At 54.2% G+C, this 20,500-nt stretch overlaps 5 protein-coding genes across 5 annotated transcripts; 1 reads left to right on the forward strand and 4 right to left on the reverse strand.

Annotated features, from left to right (window-relative positions):
* Window positions 1–262: 262 nt before the first annotated feature.
* Window positions 263–10,490, reverse strand: BDW74DRAFT_188294 (uncharacterized protein; the record flags this gene model as incomplete). The annotated part of the gene is made up of 10 exons (XM_073731684.1): window positions 263–371; window positions 434–1,419; window positions 1,499–3,142; window positions 3,203–8,893; window positions 8,969–9,211; window positions 9,307–9,454; window positions 9,513–9,642; window positions 9,719–9,833; window positions 9,898–9,965; window positions 10,022–10,490. 10 exons carry the CDS (start codon window positions 10,488–10,490, stop codon window positions 263–265), a joined length of 9,603 nt encoding a protein of 3,200 aa, XP_073579191.1.
* A 1,886-nt stretch (window positions 10,491–12,376) lies between these two features.
* Window positions 12,377–13,855, forward strand: BDW74DRAFT_170848 (uncharacterized protein; the record flags this gene model as incomplete). Its single annotated transcript, XM_073727223.1, has 5 exons — window positions 12,377–12,402; window positions 12,474–12,917; window positions 12,990–13,421; window positions 13,480–13,590; window positions 13,645–13,855. 5 exons carry the CDS (start codon window positions 12,377–12,379, stop codon window positions 13,853–13,855), a joined length of 1,224 nt encoding a protein of 407 aa, XP_073579192.1.
* A 238-nt stretch (window positions 13,856–14,093) lies between these two features.
* Window positions 14,094–15,900, reverse strand: BDW74DRAFT_188295 (MDR family MFS transporter; the record flags this gene model as incomplete). The annotated part of the gene is made up of 3 exons (XM_073731685.1): window positions 14,094–15,136; window positions 15,191–15,619; window positions 15,705–15,900. 3 exons carry the CDS (start codon window positions 15,898–15,900, stop codon window positions 14,094–14,096), a joined length of 1,668 nt encoding a protein of 555 aa, XP_073579193.1.
* Window positions 15,901–16,863: 963 nt separating this feature from the next.
* On the reverse strand, window positions 16,864–17,182 carry BDW74DRAFT_182799 (uncharacterized protein; the record flags this gene model as incomplete). Its single annotated transcript, XM_073730351.1, has 2 exons — window positions 16,864–16,886; window positions 16,966–17,182. The coding sequence occupies 2 exons, from the start codon at window positions 17,180–17,182 to the stop codon at window positions 16,864–16,866; spliced, it is 240 nt and encodes a 79-aa protein (XP_073579194.1).
* A 1,706-nt stretch (window positions 17,183–18,888) lies between these two features.
* Window positions 18,889–20,150, reverse strand: BDW74DRAFT_95667 (SMP-30/gluconolactonase/LRE family protein). The gene is made up of 2 exons (XM_073734159.1): window positions 19,374–20,150; window positions 18,889–19,324 (listed from the first exon to the last, which is right to left on the reverse strand). The coding sequence occupies exons 1-2, from the start codon at window positions 20,120–20,122 to the stop codon at window positions 19,003–19,005; spliced, it is 1,071 nt and encodes a 356-aa protein (XP_073579195.1). The 5' UTR covers window positions 20,123–20,150; the 3' UTR covers window positions 18,889–19,002.
* Window positions 20,151–20,500: the final 350 nt, after the last annotated feature.

A 20,500-nucleotide genomic window follows, 5' to 3' on the forward strand; every position in this document is an offset into this window, starting at 1 on the left:
CGGTTCTGCGCCAAGTATATCAAGCGTATAACACTCAGTACGTTAGATATAGCGTCAGGCAGGAAAGAGAACTCTACTACCCCCGTTTACCCAGTTGTCTGCGTTTAGTCGCTCAATTTTTTACCTTACTATCGTAAGTTATATATGGTATATCTTGCCTCGTATAACCGCAGCGGTCTTTCCTACTCCCCAGGATTAAATGCGCTGTGAGAAGCTACCGAGAAGGACGTCCTCACTCGCATCCCATGGAGACGCAAAGCCTCTATACCCGACCAGCCTGAATAACCCCCTTCACAATCTCAACCGCCCGGTCCAGCGCAGCCCTAAAGCGCTCAGAGCCTGTCCTGGGACTGACATAACACACTTCCAACCTGCAAAGAGGCCGGATTAGCCACCTCATGTCACTTAACCAAGTGCAAGGACAGGTACTCACGAATCCTCATTAACCGTATAGTTCATCCACACATTCTCAGGATCCTGCATCGTATACCCGGGATCCTGGGCCAGCTTCTTCTCAATCATTGTTTGCATAATCATACGCGGGTAACTCCTTTGCCAGACGGGGTCGCTGAATAGCTCAGGGACGGACTGCGCATCATCCCCGCCCTCGTCAACGGCTTCATGGCTCATCACCTCGAGCACGTCCATCAGCCGGAAGTAGTTGCGGCCTTCACCGGCTTTGACGATCTGGGCGTTCATCTCGCGCGCGGCGCGGAGGAGGAGGGTCCGGACTTCTGCTCTGTCTACTGTACTGTCTAGGGCTGCGTCGCAGAAGGACACGACAGAGGGCAGCACGACCTGTACGATTTCAGGGCGGCCGAGGTGGAAGTGTGCTGTTGAGACGGTCTCCCAGCTTGCGGGCAGGTACCCGAAATAGATCCTGCTGGCGAGCTGGATTGTTAGGTCGACGGTGGCTTTTATGGGGACCGCGTGGGTCAGGAGAAGGCTCTTGCCAAAAGATTGAATTTGGTGCGGCGTGTAGATCTTTGCGTCTGTCACTGAGGTGTATTTGGTGCGTAGGATACCCATGTGCGCTGTGATGTCTGGCGTTATATCTAAAGGAATTTCTTCCAGGCAGGCGGAATCAACAGTGGTAGATTCACCATGAGAGATGGGGGTATCCTTCTCCGGGTCCAGGGCGTTGATGGCGCCCTGAAGACGCTGCGAGACCTGCGACGTCGTCATGAAGTCGATCATGGAGTGTTCGAAGATCGTCCCCGAGCTGCCGTTGGCCGTGACCACGAGCTGCAACGTCTTGTCGTGCCACCGGTTGAACGAGTCGCCCAGATACCCCGACCGCACGCGTTCCTCGCGGGTAATCGGATTATCGTCGTCCAGACACAAGACGACAATGGACTCCTCAATTGCTTTGATATATGTGGCGTTAGCTGGGTTTAGTTCGAGGAGTTTCTGGCGGTTCTATGGTTCGATCACAGATCATTAGCATTCATAAACAACAGCAGGTATAGAGCGAGATTGAAGCAAGCATAAGACCTACAATAGCCCAACTGGTACGGTTGTCCGTCGTCAGGATTCCCGTCCAATGTTTCTCCGGCAGGTCAAGCTCCAGGATAGCCTGATAAGTTGCCTTGAGCTTCGCATACGAGACGATAGTCCCGTCCCCTTCACGCAAAGAGAGTCGAAACAAGTGTCCTCGGCGCAACACAGCGACATGACCCACCCCCGGGTACCTCACCATCCGATCAGAGCTGACACCCGGCTCCCGAAGAGCATTGAACAACCAGGTGAGCGAGTATCCGCAATTGGGCCTCTCTCCTAAGAAGTCAGGTTTCAGCTTCTTCGAGTCCAGGTCGTGCTTGAACTCCGCTAAGCTTCTAGTTAATGCAGCCGCGCGCTGTGCCTGAGTGTGTGGGACGGCACTGTCGAAGTGCGTGCCTAGGAAGCTGCTGAATGGCACGATCGGATATCTGCGCTTGAGGTACATGGCCTTGAGGAGGGGACCGGCTATCCAGCTCTCCACACTCGGGTCGTCTGCCTGAGCGCGGAGTTGGCTGTACAACTTGCGACCCAGTCCACCAGGAGCAGAAAGAGCGTGAGCCTTGCGGCGGAGCTCAGCATGCTCTTCCTGTGTATGGGCAAAGTGGCTGATGCAGTTGAGGAGGTCGGTGATGGCTTCATCGAGGTCGACGAGCGGGTGCCGCGGGAGTTCCTTGCTCGCCCTGCAGCAGTAGAAATTATGATTTGGCGCGAATTGGTCGTCCTCTGGTTTGTCGTGCCCATTTACATGCTTCGCTGCAAGCTTCTGTCCAGATTGGCGTATGTCTTCAGGAATCAGCTTCGACCGTGACGCGACCGTCGCCGACAGCGCCAGAATGCTGCCTGCACCGCCGAGCTCTGAGGTCTGCAGATTGACCTGAAATGTTCGCACCATCCAGTTCTTCAACTCGATGCTAACAAGCGAGTCGAGACCAATAGTCGCAAGGGACTGATCAACCCGGATATCATCGATCGGGCGGTCCAAAAAGACAGCGAACTTGGACAGCGTCGCGTCGCGAATGAGTTGCTCCGCCTCTTCCATGCTTTTCACGGCGCCTAATGCCTGCTTCAGATCGACTTTACCCTTTTCCATTCTTGCCGAAGCTTGCCCTCTTTTCGATGAATGGACCAGCTGGCTAAAGACTGGGTTTTCAAGGAGGTGCTCGTCATTCGCGTCTACCATAGACTGATATGTGACGCCCTGGATCGTCTGATGATTGCGATGCTCGCGGGCAAGATTGCTCATGGCATACTCGATGTTCGCGAAGAACTCGTCGAAGGTGATATCCATGACGCTGTTCTGTCGCAAAGATGCCCGCATCCCGCCAATGGACATGCTATTGTCGCTTTGCTGTGCCTGTTTCAGGGCTCCGTGCGCGTCGACCGATACTGCGCCGACGTTGACTGAGATATAGTGCGTGTGAGGGTGGTTAGCGTGCGCAAGAGCAAAAGCATCCTGGAAGCCATTACCCGCGGCATAGTTGGACTGTCCGGCTTTGCCAACAACGGCTACGACGGAAGAGAGAGTTAAGAAGAATCCAAGATCAGGCGAGGCAAAGAATGTGTCCAGATTGAGGGTCCCCTGAACTTTAGGCTGGAGGGTTGCCTTCCACTGCTCGGGAGTCATCTGGGCAAAGGTACGGTCCTATTTGCCCTGACTGTTAGAGGATCATACTAAGGTAGGACTGGACACTGGGTATCTTACCCTAAGCACCAAAGCCCCGTTCACCACTCCCCTAACCGGAGGTAGTTGGGAGCAGTATGCCGCAGCACGTTGCATACTCTCCTGATCTGTGATATCGCATTGCAGGATATGTAGCTCGCCACCATGTTCCCTGACCGCAGCCGTGAAATTCCGGGTCGTCTCGTTGTCGACGGCGCGTCGAGACAAGGCCACCACATGCCCAGCTCCCCGAGAGGCCAGAAATACACAGATGCGCGAGGTTAAGTCGCCCAGACCACCAGCTGCAACATAGGTCCCATCCTTTCGTACGCGCAGCGGCGGGGGCTTGGCTGGGAGACACTTAACCGTAGACGTTGGCTCGACCGTGAGGACAGCCTTGCCGTTGTGCTTCCCTGAAGCCACGGAGCGGAATGCATCCTCGATGTGGTCGATGGTGTATGTGCTGACGTGTTTAATGGGACGCAAGGCCTTGGACTCGAAGAGGTTGACGATGTCGCCCAGCATCCGGTGCACGCGCTCAGGGTCTTGAGCTGCGAGTGCCTCCAGATCAAAAGTGTGCAAGGTAATAGGCTTGTTGAATGCAGGTATGCTCAGCCGCGTTCCGTCTTTACGGAGATCAATGAAGGTCCCCAGAGGCTTGATGCACTCCAGGCTTTCCCTGAAGGCCGCACCCCCTGATGAGCCCAGCGCGAGGTCTACACCCTTTCCATTTGTAAGGCGCATAAGGCTCCGCTGCAGCGAGCCCGTTTGGATCGAGCTAGAGAATATGTGAGTTTCTGGGATATCGTACTGCTCCGTAAGCAGCTTCTTTTCGTCTCTAGTGTCAATGGTGCAGAAAATGACCCCGGCCCCGATATGCTGCGCGAGCTGTATAGCAACCTGGCCCATAACTCTAGCCGCAGCATGGATTAGAACCGACTGGCCTTGCGCGAGATGACCGGCGCGCACGATACAGTGGTAAGCCGCCATAAATGGCTGCGGTATGGAAGCTGCCACGGTAGCAGACATCCAGTCCGGCGTCTGGCGAACCAGATAACCAGGCACGCGCAAAATGTTGCTGAACGACTGCGCACCGAGCCCTATGACGCGATCGCCAGCCTGGTACAGACTCCGCATATTTTCGCCAACAGCCGTCACGACACCGGCAAACTCTCCTGCCATACTGGCGCCAGAATCCCCTTGGCCGATTGTATACCCGACGTCCTCGGGATTTACGCCGTATGCCTCTGCCTTGACCTCAATATGCGACGGATCGAGAGCCCTGGACCTCGTCTCATCGTCAACAAAACGCAGCGAGCTCAGTAAACCTGGTATCGCAATCTCAGCCTTCAGTACCCGATCGCCCTGATAGGGCACAGTCTCCGTCTTTTCTTCGGCAGCTCCCACCCCCGTACGACGGCGCGCCCACTGCAAGAACTCTGTATCCGGCTTGACGCGAGGGATAAGAATTTGCCCGTCCTCGTAGGCAAATTCAGGCTCCAGCGAGATTGCGTCACTCGCAGTTGGCCAGAAACGTTTGCCTACCACGTCGGCCACAATTAGGGCCGTCTTTTCTGGATCCAAGGCAGGCTGGCGGATATCAAGAGTCACAAGACCGGTGTTGCTGCTCTCGCGCCGTAGAACACGAACAAGGGCATTGACCAAACCTTTGTACGCTGAAGCAGCCGGGTCAGCCGTTTCTTGGAGGAGCACCCAAAGCACTCGGCACTTGGAGCTGACGAGGACGTTTATTGTTTCAAAGAGTTGCGCTTCAGGGTCAAGGAGGAGGCGGTGCTCTGCCTGGTCGATGATAATGTAGAGGCTTTCTTCTTGGGCCTGCATTATATCCCATGGGCATTTTCTTGTATGGATATCCCGAGAGGTAAGCTCCTCCGCGACAGCGTTGACTGTATACCCATGGTCATCACTTCCATCGCTGACCAGGACGACAGTGTGGCCCGATTGCAGTGTCCCGTTGGTGCTTTCCTGTGGCTCGGGCTCAGCTCTGGCGACCATCATGCACTCCCAAGACAGATGAATCCCACCGAACCCGTTTCTGGCTAGGACCTCGTGCCACTGCTCTCGGAATAGTAGCGGGCTATCGACGCGGCTATCCTCAGGCGCCCACCATCCAGTGAGTGAGCCAGCCACGAGCCCAAAGGCCGCGCCCCTCGGCGGGATTTCCACGAGAACCAAACTGCCCCCTGGTTTGAGCAGCTTGCGGACACGGCTGATAGTGGTGTCGATTTTCTTTGTCGCGTGCAACACGTTGGCCGCCACAATCACGTCGTAGGTCCCTGCCTCGAAGCCCTGCTCGATAGGGTCCGCGTCCACATCGAGCACTCGGAACTCCATGACGTCCTCCCATTCGGCAAACGTCTGCCGCGCGTCCTCGAAGAAGCCACTAGAGACGTCTGTAAATGTGTACTTCTCGACAGGGAGGCCGACCGCGCCGTTTTGACCGGACAGTCCGCGGAAGAGCCATTTCGTACAACCTCCCGTTCCGGCACCGGCCTCGAGGATGTGAAGACGCGGGTTCTTGAAGGTGAGGATCTTGAGGTATGCCACGACGGCGTCATAGGGACCGACTAGGATTCCGCTCTCGTAGTATCGCGATAGGAGGTTGCCTTCCAGCATGACGTCTAGGGGTTGAGTCTCCCCTGTCAGGATTCGAGGGAGGGCGTTACCCACGCGGGCAAGGAGCTGGTGTTGCGCTGAGTTCCTCGACGACTCAATGATTGACAAAATGCCCTTTTCATCCTCGGAAGTCAAGTCGGAAGTGATCTGACGGCAATAGTCTGATGCTAGCCACCTCCTCATCCAGCCGAGAAACTTCTCTTGCTGAGGTGTCACCATGCCACCATTGCTCTCGATATAGCGTACAGCTTCTCGGAACCAGATTGACGATGCCTGATCGGTAAGGAGATATTGCCTATCCAACTCCTCAACGGATACCTTGGCCCCATCAAATCCGTGCGTCGTATTCTCCTCGAAGCCCAAGGTAGATGCGAGCACCTGGTGGAATGCGCCGGCTGTCATGAAGTCGGCGTCCAGGTTCCAATCGAGCCGGTTCACAGCATCCTGAACAAACGGTCGGTCCTCGTCCTCACGCGTCTCGCCAATGGCTTGCAGATTGACGAGGAGTCGAACGACCGGGGTGAGTTGCTCATCTGCGTTCTTCTGGAAGACCCAGCCCTCCCCCTTGGATGCTTTGGGCCCGTCCGCATCAATCTGCATGGCGCCTGTTAGGCTAGTACCTGGGGTTGTAGATAGACTGGCACTAATCTCAAGTAAGGGGATGCTGGTGGGAACGCAAGCGGCGTTGGTGACGAATTTCTTGAACAAAACCGCGTTTATCTGCTGAGTGGCGTCCAGAGTTATGGGATGGATGACATGAGGCCTGAAGGATCGGTATGGCATCAAGGGTGCAATGTCTGGTATGCAGAAATCAAACACGCCGCGGTTCGTGCCATAGCTGGCTGCCACAATTGGAGTGAATGCACCGCTAAACTCGTTTCCAGTCCCTCTTGCAAAGTCGTAGAACTCGGTCTGCGTCATATCCGTGTCGCAGCTTTGCTGGGCAACAGCGAGGAAGTCCAGGGCCTCTTCGCGCCGCATTTCCTCTGCTCTACCAGCGTCAATCTCGTCTAGCACGCCAGTTTCGTGCTCGACCGTAATCTCGCCGGAACAGTGCTCGCTCCAGGACCCGTCAGCGGGGTTGTAGGATCTGATTATGAACGCTTGCCAGCGACTGTCCTCGTTGTGGCTCAAGGACGACATGCTCAGTTGGACTTCAACCTCACCGGAACTCCCGCTGGAATCCGGCTCATTGAGTACAATGGCTTTGGAAATTGTGACATTGCGTAGAACAACCTTGGCGATGGGCTTTTGATTCAGGTCCCTCATCTGCGCAAGTTGTTTCGTGGCCTCGATGGCCATGACCAGGTAGCCCGCACCGGGATAGAGTGTAAATCCCTCAACGACGTGTCCTCTCAGCCAAGGAAGACTGTCCAGGTTTAAAAAGTACCTCCAGCGTGGTTCATGGATTGTGCTGGACGGGTCGAGCAGACCGAGCAAATCGTGGTGAGGGAATTGGCGGAAGCGGTGCGCCTTGCTTAGCCTTGACTCACGCCAAAAAGGAGCCAGGTCCCAGGGATATGGAGGCAGGTCTCTGATAATGTCTGGGCTTGTCCGGTCTGTCATTAGGAGCACTCCAGACAAGTCCAGATGGAGCCCGAGCTCGAACATCTTGCCCACGAGCCCTAGGGTGGATTGCACAGCATGGGTGTTGCGCACCAGAGCAGAGAGGTACTCATATTTGAACTTCTTGTTCCCTTCCTGTCCAAGAGTCTGACGAGATGGACCGGCCAGGGCCGAATGTGGCCCGACTTCGATAAAGACGCCCATCTCTATGCCGGGTTCGTTCTTGACCAGGTCGTTCCGCAGCAGCGTCAAGGCCTGACTGAACTTCACCTGCGATACCAAATTGGCCGTCCAGTAGTCGGATCCAAAGTCAGTGGACTTAATGGCGCCAGCGACGCTGGAGTAGAACGTCACGCCGTCACTGACCCCTGAGTACTCGATGCTGCCGATGGCTTCTTGGTAGCCCTTAGCGACACGGTGCATATGATGCGAGTGATAGGCTGTGTCGACTCGTAACTTGCGAGCGAAAATTCCGTCAATGTCAAGGACTTCCTTGAGCCCGTCAATGGCAGGTTCATCTCCGGATAAAGTCACGCTCAACGGGCTGTTCACGCACGCCACGACCACGGCACCGTTGGGGCTGTGTTGCTCAATGTAGCGCGTCGCTTCAGTCTCGCTCAAGCTAACGGCCATCATAGCGCCAGGGACATCAGCCACCTTCTTTGCTCTAGCAGACGCCACTCCCCGTTGGTATGCGATGAGAATGGCATCCTCGCGACTCAGGGCACCAGCGGCGTATGCGGCGGCGATCTCACCGGAACTGTGGCCCACGACGCGACTTGGCCGTATCGAGAAGCCTTCTAGTAGGTCCACAAGGGCAACCTGAATAGCGGTGGTTGCAGGCTGTGCGATCTCAGCCTCGCCGATGCGAGAATCCTCCGCGGACCGTGACAACTCCTCCACCAGATTCCATGAGCACCCCTGGCAGTGCAGTACATGGTCCATTGCCGCAATAGACTTTTGGAAGAATTGCGAAGACTGGATCAGTTCTAGTCCCATTGCATACCATTGGGCACCTTGTCCGGAGAAGACAAACGTGACGGGTGCCGCTGCGGACGAGACAATTCTCTTGGAGGGACCCGGGGATTTATCAAGCTCGGCCAGAAGCTCATCCGTTGTGAATGCGACGATGGATCTCCGGTATGCTAAAGCCGACCGGTGAACTCCAAGAGTGTAGGCCAGGCCATGGAGGGTCTTTGAAGTGGCGTCGTGCGTTTGCATCCAGTTACAGATGTCGCGGGCACGAGATTCCAGCGCTTTCTCAGTCGATGCACTGAGGACAATCAATTTCGGACAGAGCGCGTCGCCCGCGCCTGAACGTTGAGCTGTCTTGGTTCCGTTGGCCGATGAATGTGTACCATTGCTCCTGCCTCCATTGGATGTGACGCCATTAGTCCCGTTTGGCTCCTCAGAATTAGGTGCCTCGAGGATCACATGGCAATTCGTCCCCCCATATCCAAACGAGTTGAGAGACACGCGTAACGGCCCATCATCCCTGGGGAAGGGCAGTTCAGTCAGCTCGGTCGGAATCTGCAGTAGCAACGTCAATCTATTAGCTTGGATACTTCGCAAGTCATGAGCCAATCAGCACAAGAGCAAACCTACCTTGATATTACGCTCGTAAAGCTTAAGTGAAGGCTTCGGCTTGATGAAGTTTAGGTTCTGTGGAATCTGCCCGTGCTTCAGGACAAGAATGCACTTTAACAGGCCGGCAATCCCGGACGTCGCCTCCAGGTGCCCGACGTTCGGCTTGATAGATCCGACGTAAAGTCCTTCTGTCCGGCCAACATCCTCACAGAAGACCTTGGAGATGGACGCGATTTCTTCGCGGTCGCCTACTTGGGTTCCCTAAGGGGTAAAAGAGTACCTGTCAGCGCAGTCCAGACTATGCTTTTTTTTGCATTTGGAGGAGAAGGGATCCTTGCAGTTCCATGCGCCTCGACGAACGATGTATCCCCGGGATTTAATCCTGCTTCGCGGTATACACGAGCCGAGAGAGCAGCTTGGGCATCGCCACTGGGGGTATTGAGGCCGTTTGTTTTGCCATCTTGGTTCACTCCAGAGTTGGCTATCACGGCATGAATCCGGTCTCTGGTGTCGTATTTCTCAGCAAAAGACGGGGCTTATATTTCGTCGACCGGTGACCTACCCGTCCTCGAGTGCTCGGTCGAGCGGCTTCAGAACAATTGTCGCCACGCCCTCGCCGCGTCCATACCCTTCGCCCCGGGAGTCGAAGGCATACGATTTGCCGTCCGGGTTGAGCATGCCCATGCCGCTCACTTTTTAGATGTTAGCACACCATGGTGCCCAATGTGAGATAGAAAACAGGGTCAATTGATAAAACATTCTACTTACTGATAGAGAGCGCATCAGGGTGAATAACCAGCTGCGAGCCACCAACCAAGGCAAGGCTCGACTCGCCCAGTCTGAGACTCTGGCATGCCTGGTGAAGAGCAACCAGGCTCCCCGACTGTTTAAACACTATGCTGTTAGCATCAAGCTCTGGGTCATATACTGTCAGGATTGCTCCTTACACAGCCAGTATCAATCGTCATGCATGGGCCCTTCAAATCAAAACAATACGAGATCCGATTCGACAGGACTGATTCGGCGTAAGCAAGCAAGATACCAAACAGGTTCATCGATGGGTGCACATACTCGCCTCGCCAGTCCCATTCATATGCGTATTACTCACGGTCGCTAAATCCTTATGCCCTATGCGATCATAGCTACGCTCAAAGATACTAGCAAAGACCCCCGTGTTCGAGCCACGGAGCGTCTCAATGGGAATCCCCGCATCCTCAAGCGCCTCAAACGCCGTCATCAGGAACAGCCGCTGCTGCGGATCCATGGCGTGCGCCTCCATGCTCGAGATGCCGAAGAACTTGGCATCAAACTGCGAGATGTCATCCTGGATGAAGAACCCGTGCTTTGTGACAATGGACTCTTTTGCGTTGGGGTATGCGTCAAACCACTCTTCAGCATTCCAGCGGTCCGCTGGGATCTTGGTTCGTCCGCTGCGGCCCTCGGATAGGAGTGACCATAACCTATCCAAGTCGTTGGCGCCGCCGGGGAGTCTGCAGCCCACGCCGATGATAGCGATGGGGCTCGGAGTTTGGGGAGACATAATTTGGGAACAAAACAGAAAGGCGAAGCTGGATTCTGGATGTGCAAGGCTTGACCATTCAAAGTGATCTCATTGTCTGCGCTCCCACGACCCTGCAGTCCTTATATGCGGCGTCTGCTCTTTCAAACTGTCCCCTGCTGTCAAGGTCTTCAGTATTGCTGCAACAAAGTACCGCGGGCAACCATAGCTTTCCCCCTCCCAGTGGGTCAGGCCGGGGCATGAGGAATATTTCTTCCTATCTTGTCCTGTTGCATTGCCATCTTCCCCGCGTCTAGTCTTTAGGCTATGTTGCGCAGAAGCCGCCACTGCGCTGAATCCTATCGCGACTGGAGTGGGCTCGCCCAGCTTCTGCTACTAGCGGGGGACTGACATCGCCTCACAGTTGGTATTGAATGTTTGCTATACGGAGATCGCCCCGTGAACAGCTTGGGATACCGAGCGTGGCAAATGTATAAACAGGGGCCCCAATACGTATACACCCCTAGATAATACTCAGTAGCTGCTAGATTTGATATATGTACCATATGTTTACCTATCTACGTAGTGGACCGGGGCCGTATACGTAATCCGTCTGGAGGACACCCCAGTCGTCCAAGGCGGGAACTGCTCCGGCCGCGTCATTGACTCTCACAGTGAAGAGAAATGCTGAGTTTTATATTCAATTCCGATAGTAGATCTTGGGGTGCTTTGTGCAGGTGGCATTATGACTACATACCAAGCTACCAAGTTGTACCGCTACGTGACGCTCGGCTACTCTTATGTTCTCGGTTTGGTGTAAAGTAAACAGAGATGACCACTTAACTCCCAAGCAACTCAGATACCCTTAGGGCTGGCTAATACCTAGACCGCTGTACCTATAGGGCGCGCTGACGGCTACCAACGTTAGCCGAGGTACCTTAGAACCATACCATGTGCCTTGCTTGTTCACTAAGCCTAGCCTACCACTAGAGCTTCACACCACCCAACGCCATAGCGCCGGTGGGACTTCCTCGAGGGGGTCAGTGGCAAGTCCGTTTAGCCATCCAAGCGAGCCTCGATATCAACAAGTAGGCTGCCCATGTGGGCTTGGAACTCTGAGGTATGCTACCATACGCTGCGGGGAACGCGGGACCGAGAAATTACGCCTATCCAAGTCCCATCTTCAGCGCCGTTTGCGCCGTAATCATACTTGTGGCAATTTTGGCGACCCGTTTACCCCCCGGGAGCCCGCTCAGCCAGGTTGCAGACTGGTAGGCTAAACCCCGGAATGAACGACGCGGGACGTATGCGTTTATACCCCCCGGCTTGATTGACGACGATCGTCCCCTCCACTCCAATAGCGGATTGACATGCAGTTGGGGTAGGCTTGGCTAATTTAATTGGTGGAGAGAGTAGACCGGCAGACAGGGGTTAGGGCCCAGTCTTGGAGGAATGAGGAGTCGCGGGACGACACGTTCCTAGCGCCCGGTTTCTCACAATAGCTATCAAGCATATTGATTATAGTACTGTGCTATATAGGCAAGCAGATCATAAGACTACTGCAGCTGGATAAACTGAGCGTCGCAGGGCCACTGATAGCACTGGCAACGTTCCGAGGTTGCATGCGCCCGGTCACTCCTCATGTCTCTTTTTCACTCCTCGCAGTCCCGAAGGGGCTCTGCTGTGTGTGTAATTCTATCTGCAATTTTCACCAGTAGTGTTGCCATGGTATCTTCGACGGTCGGCGGAGGGTACGCCGGAGCGCGTCTCTCAAGGCTGAGCCGGGGACCTCAGGAATATAAGTATGGTACTATAGTAGGCGGATAGTTGTTTATGAGAATATCTCAACTCTTTATTCCTAGGACTAACAGTCAACCGCTTTTCTGTCGGCTTGTAATTCTCAGATCTAATAATCATCCTGCGTTGAGATGGCAGTTGTTTTAGGAGCACTTTGGTAAGTGTTCTCGCTGTACATCGCTGAAGATTGATCTGCGATTGAACGAAGACTTATACTCTGAGATACAGGGCCTGGAGCGTCCTCGACAAAGCTCTCACATCATACTACGCCGGCAAATACAAGCCCGTACCACTGCCTGCAACGCAAAGCTACAGCCACAACGACGTGAGCATCATCGTCCCAACAATCGACACCGAGGAAACCTTCACCGAGTGCATGCGCCTCTGGCTCAAAGCCAACCCACGCGAAATCATCATATCAACCGTCGAGCGCAACAGGGCCCGCGTCGAGCAGCTCATCGAGCCACTACACGAGCACGCGAACAAAATCATTACGGTCATATCGCCTCTTGCCAACAAACGCCACCAGCTGATCGTCGGCGTCAAGGCGGCAAGGGGTAGGATCTTCGCTCTGGTTGATGATGATGTGTACTGGCGTGTTGACACTGTGGTACACTACCTGCTTGCACCGTTTGAGGATGCGGAGGTCGGGGCGGTTGCGGGTACACAACTGTAAGGCTTTCCATCCTTCCTCGGTACACACCCTGAATGGATATAACTGACGAATCATCCCGTATCAATCAGGGCTGAAATCCCACCCGAGCGTCAGGATGCAGATGTCATTACCCCCTGGGAAGCAGCCGCAACGTTCGACATGTTCCAGTTCAAAACCTCGCGTGAGGTGCACTTCTCTGCGGACGGAGGCTGTTGGTGCTTGTCGGCACGAACGCTTCTTATCCGGGCGTCAATCCTACAAGACCAAAACTTTGCTGATGAGTACACACATGAAGTCATCGGGCACAGGCTCGTCAACACTGCCGACGACGTTGTCCTCACGGGAATGATCTTCGATCGGGGGTGGAAGGTGTCGATCCAAAATACGCCTGAGGCGGAAGTCACTACGAACATTCCTCGGGACTATAAACTTGTCTGGCAGGCGCTTCGGTGGGACAGAGGCAACTTTCGCACCTTTCTTGGATATATTTTTGTGGCTCCAGGGTATGCAAGGTTGATGGAGTAAGTCGTCACCCGGTCGTAGTTCTGCTAGCCTGCTGTGCTAACTCTGCGCCTCTAGAAGACACCCATACACCACGACTAAGATGGTCGAGCGCCTGGCACGCCCCATCTGGGCCCCCTTGTATGTCTGGGCATGGTTTCAAACGTGGTACACAGCGCCATGGATAGCGTGAGTCCACCCACCAATTGCCGTGCATACATTCTCACGTTCTGTTGTCTCTAGATACCTATACATTGCCTGGATTGCACTTGGATGGAAAGGCTGGTTCTCAATGTACCGGACATTCCTGGGGCGGTACCCACATTGTAAACGCCATGTGTGGGTGTTCATACTCATGGAGGCCGTTGGCCCTTTTATGGACATTTACGTATATTTGACCATGAACAACGACAATTGGTTGACTAGGACGGCGGATACTAAGGATATTGAGTAAATCGATGCGCACTTACGGTTGGTGAAGGTCCTGGTCCATTGGGCTACCTAGGCAGATTCCAAAAGAAATTAGCATGCCAAGTTCAATCAATTATTGAATTTTCCATTAAGTACTCCTTGAATTCGTAATTTATTGGTCAAAATATGACAACCTGGCCATACTACTCCCTGTTGAACCCCGGCAACATTGTGTTATTTAGACATCCCCTCACTCACCCATTATAACATGCATTATCGACCTATTTCGCCGCCCCTTCCTCCACTGCACTTTGGGCAATGGTCTGTCCCCCAGAATCAGGCAACTGCCGCCATTCCATAGCCCAGGCAACAACCCAAGCCATCGCCGGCGCGGCAAGCGCGACCCAAAAGACATTCCTTAGAGCAGAATTGAATGCCTGCACCACGACATTAATCAGCGGCGACGGTACTATCTCCCTGAAGCTACTTGCACCGGCCTCGACGACCGCTTCCCCATCGATCCCCTGCACCCGTTTTAGATTCTTCAGCAGCCCATCAGTAAACAGATTCTGTCCCACGCTGGGTGCCAGGGCGCCACCGAGCATTTGAAAGAACATGACCATCACCAATCCGGTCGGGATATCAGGTTTGTTCAAGACAACCTGAACCGCTAGGATGGGCATCTGGCTACAGGCGCCGTAGCCGAGGCCCGAGAGGATCTGGAACCCGATCCAATAGCCTTTCGGACTGTCCGAGCGTATAATTTGATACAACCCGCCGCCAGTAGCTAAGACAACCGGGGCAATCCACATAAATGGTACATAATGACCGGTCTTCGAGGCAAGAGAGCCGGCAGCGAGCGTGCCGAGACTATTCGATATGATCAACGGCAGAAGATTGATTCCAGACTCACGGGCGCTGGTGTCCTTCACGGATTGGAAGTATATCGGCCAGAAGTACGAGTGCAGGACTATTGCGATCTGGACGAGCATCATGAAGGTGCATGAGGCTGCGACGGTGCGGCTGCGGAAGATGTGCAAAGGGATCGTTGAACTTTCTTTCCCCCTGACTTGCAGGCCTAGGAATGTAACTAGCAGCAGAGCAAATCCGATCAGGCATCCGAACACTTTCGCATCTGACCAGGCGTAGACGATGCCGCCCCACTGTAACGCCAGGTTCAGACACACCGTTGCACTGAGCAGCAGAGTCGCACCGAGAAGGTCAAGCTGACGGAATTTCTGAGCCCAGGGTAGGTCCCCCCTTACAGCGGGTGGTGGCTTCCTCAGTGTAAACCATATCAGGATGAGCCCAACAGCCCCAAATGCTTCAAACCACGATTCTTAGCCAAGGAAACGATGCATAAGAAACGCAAACTTACGCAAGTTAATCCAGAAGATAAACCTCCACGTCAAAACCCTACTATCCGCAATCGCTCCGCCCACCAGTGGTCCGATAGCAGAACCAACATTATACATCCCCAACACGACCGGCGAGAGCATCGCCTGCTTCTTCAGACTCACGCAGTACGCGAGAATTGTCGTCGTCCCACTCACGAGTCCCGCAGCACCCAGCCCCGACACCGCGCGCCCGATAATCAGCGCCATGGAGTTCGGGGCGACGGCGGACACCACGGAGCCGAGTTCGAAAATACCTAGGGAGACGCAGTAGACCCATTTAATGTTGTAGAAGGCGTAGAGACGACCGCAGGTTGGAAGCAGGGACATTTGGGCGATGAGGTATGAGGAGCCGTACCAGCCGATGTCGTTGAGGGAGTGGAAGTCGCTGGTTATGTGGGGGATTGCGGTTGCTGCGCGAGGTTAGGGTATGGTCAGACATGATAATTGATGTTGGTATGCAGAGGAGTTGGAATTGCAGTGGATGGAAGAGCTCACCTAGTATAGTATTGTCAATTGCGAGCACGAAGCAGATGGACATGAAGGCCAGTGTCAAAGATGCGAGGGCCCAGCCGTGCATGTGGCCGGTGGTCGCGGGCTCCGAGTTCTCCTCGAGGTCAGTTTGAGTTGTGCCATTTTTCTCTGGGGTGCTGATATCCTTAACAGGACGTGTAGTGCTGGACGAGATCTCCATTATTTACCCAGGCTGGTTTTGGAGGCTTACTGGATAGACAGTGACACCCAGGGAGAGTAAATGTGAAGACTAATGGATCCGAAGTCGCCAAACATGTAAAGAGCAAAGTCTCCGACCCCTTACAAAGACGAGCACGTAGAAAGCTAACGTCCAAAGGGTTAAGCCTAATCCCTTGTGTTATAGGCAGGGGTGGACGGGCGGAGGTCTGCATCCTGGCTGGTGCTACGCATACGCACGAGGCGGCCCAATACATTGCTAGACCTGACCTGTCGATAGGCTGGTATTCTTAACTTCAGGCCCTCTTGAGCCTAAATATACGGTAAGCTATCCGAAAGACCGGTGCCCACATGAGATTGCGCTTATTAGATGAAGGAGGCGCTCCACTGCAGCTCAAGGGCCGACCGATGTGGAAGAGTCAGGACCAGCGCCCACTGGCGTCTGTCGATGGCTGAGCGAATCCCGCCGAGTCTTTGACAGGGTTGTACTTAGATATGGTGGCCTGGCCTTCACCGCTGAACCGCCACCGCTCCGTGCTGAGAACGACACGGGGATCAGCGGCCGCATTGCTCATCCACATGGGGAATAGGCGGGATAGCACTTGGGGGGGCTAAATACGTCCACGGTGCTTGGCGCCCAGGCCCCGGGATCCCTTTCAAGGAGTATACGGTTAGCCCCAAGGCTGGTTCCAAGGTTAGCTCACACCCTAAGGGTAACCCTCACCTACGCAATCATAGGCGAGAGGTGTTTCATATACTGGCACTATTTGGAGCAGACTGCAGACGATTCTAGCTTAGAATTATCGTTAGAGTGTTTTTTGTTATACCGTCCACTTAGATTCATGTTTCCCCCAAGGAACTGGCAAAGAGCTCCGTTTGATAAATAGCCAATCCCCCGCCTCCTCCCTGCCCTCGAATTTTGAAGGACAGTGTGTTTACCAATATCAAATAACAGATTCGGCGTGCCCTACAACGCGCAGTGGACTGCCCCTAGGCTTTCAGCACCCACATCCACAAGCCCCAACACACCCCTTCCCACAACCATGCCCCTTCGTCTCACTCGGCTTACAATCATCCCAACTGCGACACCCCGTCCACGGCCCATTGCCTTCTTTCTGCGCGAGCCAGCACCACTCGCCCTTTCCTTCCTGCCCGCATGATTTCCAGCAGTATTTGTTGTCGCAGCCGTAGGGGGCCGCGTAGTAGCATTTCTTGTTATCGCCGCTGTTTCCGTGGCTGTCGTTGACGGGAGAAGTTCCGTTGGCTTCGGTGGTTGTGAGCGTCATTGTTGTCTTTATCCATGCCATGCAGGCCGCTGACTCGGGGTCTACGGAGGAGAGAGCGGGTTTGGGCGCCGGTTGAGCGGGTGCTCGGCGCATTGGCGGTAGGTTAGGGGGTCGGTATCGGCTTCTTGGGGGATGTCCATGACGCCGAGGTCGCCGCAGGCTGCTGAGGCGACGGGGGTCACGGCGGAGAGGACGCTTGTGGCCTGGGCGCCGAGGAGGGCGATAACGAGGGAGTGGGTGGACTTCATTTTGAGACGGCTATTGAGCGTAGAGTCGAGGACTATTGATAAAACTACAGATGTGTACTGACAAGGGAAGCTTTTCTTTGGTGAATGCTTATTGACAAAGAACAGGCAAGAGTGTGATGATTTAGGCTATCTATAATGCTCATGAAGCGGGCGTCGACATCTGAACGTTCAGAACCCCGGAGTATTACTGCCTCTGCAATCCTGTCAGATCCTGTCCTAACGCATCTCTTTGACCCGTGTTAATCTTACACGTAGCGACAGGATTTTTGTAAGGGGCCATAGAACGTCCGATTAGAAACGCAGCCTTATTCTGTTGCGCTGAGTGAGAACAACGCGCAGCAAATCTAAGTAAAAGAAATCTGAGAGCCTTTGAGCCAACGATACATAAAGTAATATTTTGATCTGCCCCGGCTCATGACGGTCCTCGGCTGACCTCGGGGCGGAGCTGATGTTTGGGGTGGGCGCTTAGATGCTTAGAGCAGAATATTGGTAATCAGACATCGGTCAACTTCGTAACAGTGATGCGCTGAAGTTTTGGAAGCGTCGAAACTACCTTATTTCAGGAATATCCGTAGCATATGTATGGTACCCATGTCAATCGGCCCTCGCCTCGACCGCGCCATCACATCTCCATGGCAGGGAGTGAGTCAATAAGGTATGCCCTGATTTAATCAAGACCAAAGCATTCCGATACAATCGGACTAAAAGTACTTGAGAAAGCCAGCAATAAGGCATAGGTCGAAGAATACGATTTGACGATTGCAAGTTCGACCAGCCCCAGCCCCAGTTGTAGGCAGTTTGGTGGCGAGAATCAGGTGCTTTATTTGGGGCCGTAATCGGTTTGTCGTTCAAATTCGCATCGCTCGATGCTCGATGCGCGATGCAGTAGCAAGCAAATAAGGGAAGCGAGCCGTATATTGATGTTGGAATTGAGGCATATGTCTTCATCATGGGAGCGGTCCTTTTCGTGAGGGGGCAGTAGGGCAGAGTAAGCTACATCAGATCCCGTCTAAGAAGTGGTTCACTATATCCGGCCTGCTTACACTCTAACTTGGTCTATCCACTGGCATGGATGCCTGTGGGCCAGATTACTCCCTGAACCCTCTTTCGTTATAGGTATCCAACCAACCTTGTAATGATACAGCTTGTAGAGCTTTCATTATATGTGGTGAAACTGTGCATCAAGCGGTGGCAGTTTTGGAAGGAAACTCCGCCAAACCAAGACAGTTGAACACGAGATACCAGGGACACTGTTTGATCAAAGCCTCTAAATAGGAGCAGAGATTGCAGGTTCTTGTGGATGGTGTAGCGTGTGGGTAAATAAATGTCAGAACGACTAACAGAAGTCTAGCAAATGCCACAGAATGTAAATAGCTGATGAGATCAGCGACCGTGAGAAAAACTATGAATAATGTTAATGATAATAATAACAATGGCAATAGTAATAATGTGATAGTAAAAATAAGTCATTATATGTCCTGTTGCATCCCAAGTTCACAACTAACCCTCACATCTATCTTCATTCATCAGGTATATACATCTATCATTTCTATCGACATAAAATCATGATCTCTAAGGATACCCCTCCAGATCCTCCAGAATCGTCCCCTTAACCTCCTTGCTGAGCGTAACCTTCCAGAGCCGGTATTCGTTGAGCGCAAACATCTCACCAGGCTTAGCGAACGCCAGGTTCGCCGAAACATCAGGCAGCATGATCTTGCCGAGCAGTACACCAGCAGGCGACCAGACGTGAATGCCGTCACCACAACCGCTGTAGACGTTGCCCTCGGTGTCGGTCTTCACGCCGTCAGGGATGCCGTTGTCGGCGTAGGCGAAGACGCGGCGGTTGATCAGGAAGGGGGCGCCGGAGTAGTATTTCACGTCGTAGGCGTAGCTGGAACGGTTAGTACGCGAAGGGTTGAAGATAATAATGGCGCACTTACATGGTCGCGGGCTGACTGAGGTCGGTCTCACCCGTGCCCGGCTGGGCTGCGGTGTCAGTGACATAGACGATGCTCTCATCAGGCGAAAAGGCGATGCCGTTTGGCTGGCCAAGACGGTCGGCCACGGCGCGCACATCGCCGGTCTCGGGGTCGAAGCGGTAGACCTGGTTGGGAAGATCAGGCTGGGGGCGGAAGCCCTGGGTGTATCCGTAAGTCGGGTCGGTGAACCAGATGCTGCCGTCAGAGTGGACTTCAGGGTCATTCAGACTGCTGAAGTTGCGGCCGTGAAAGTTGTCGAGCAGGACCTTGGTCTTGTAGGGGGCAGTCGCATTCATCCAGATAAGCGAGGCCGGGCGCTCCATGTCTCCCTGCGAGCAGAAGAGAATACCGCCCTTGTAGTTGATTGCGCCGTTCGCCATGGGGATGTCCGGGTGGATGAGTTCGCGGACATAGCTGCCGTTCTTTTGCGGGACGATGCGCGAAACCTGGATTGGCTGGCCGCCCGTCGGGGTCTTGTAGTTGCCGACGATGAAGAGGTCGCCGGTTTCGGGCATGTAGACGGGGGCTTCGTGGGCGAATGGGTAGGTGTTGTTTTGGATTAGGAGGTCGAGCTTCGGGTGGTCGCCGAGGATGGCCTTGAACCCTGGCTGGATTGTCTTGAAGCCGGTGGTGCCATTGCCAGGGCCGGAGGCGAGGATTCCCAGGGGCAGGGCGAGCGGGAAGAGGAAGGAGGCGTTCTTGAGGAGCATGGTGGAGGGGAGCTAGGGGCGGCTTAGGAAGGGCGAGCGGGAGAAGCTGGGGAAAGCACAATTGGGCGAGGAATTCCTGCTTTATAGCGGTCCCAAAGAGTTGGCAGCCTGGCCGATCGGCGGCTTCCCTGTTGATCGGCGGCTTGGCTGCGGGGCTGGGGGGAGACTGTGGCTAATCAAGAGTCTGGAGCTATGCCGCGCCCAGACTGTGCGTGCTGGTTCAGGCAAAGATCGACAGGCCAGAGGAACGCCAGGGTGGGTCCTTCCTGTTCCGGAAGAACACGCGAGATCGGAGAATTGCCGATCGTCCTCGACGCGAGGGCATCATCGATAGTCCCTGCTAGCGAAAGCTTGGATACAGCAAGCAATATGCCGGTG

Source organism: Aspergillus multicolor (genome assembly GCF_047715735.1).
Source record: "Aspergillus multicolor strain CBS 133.54 unplaced genomic scaffold BDW74scaffold_38, whole genome shotgun sequence".
NCBI classification, from domain to species: Eukaryota; Fungi; Ascomycota; class Eurotiomycetes; order Eurotiales; family Aspergillaceae; genus Aspergillus; species Aspergillus multicolor.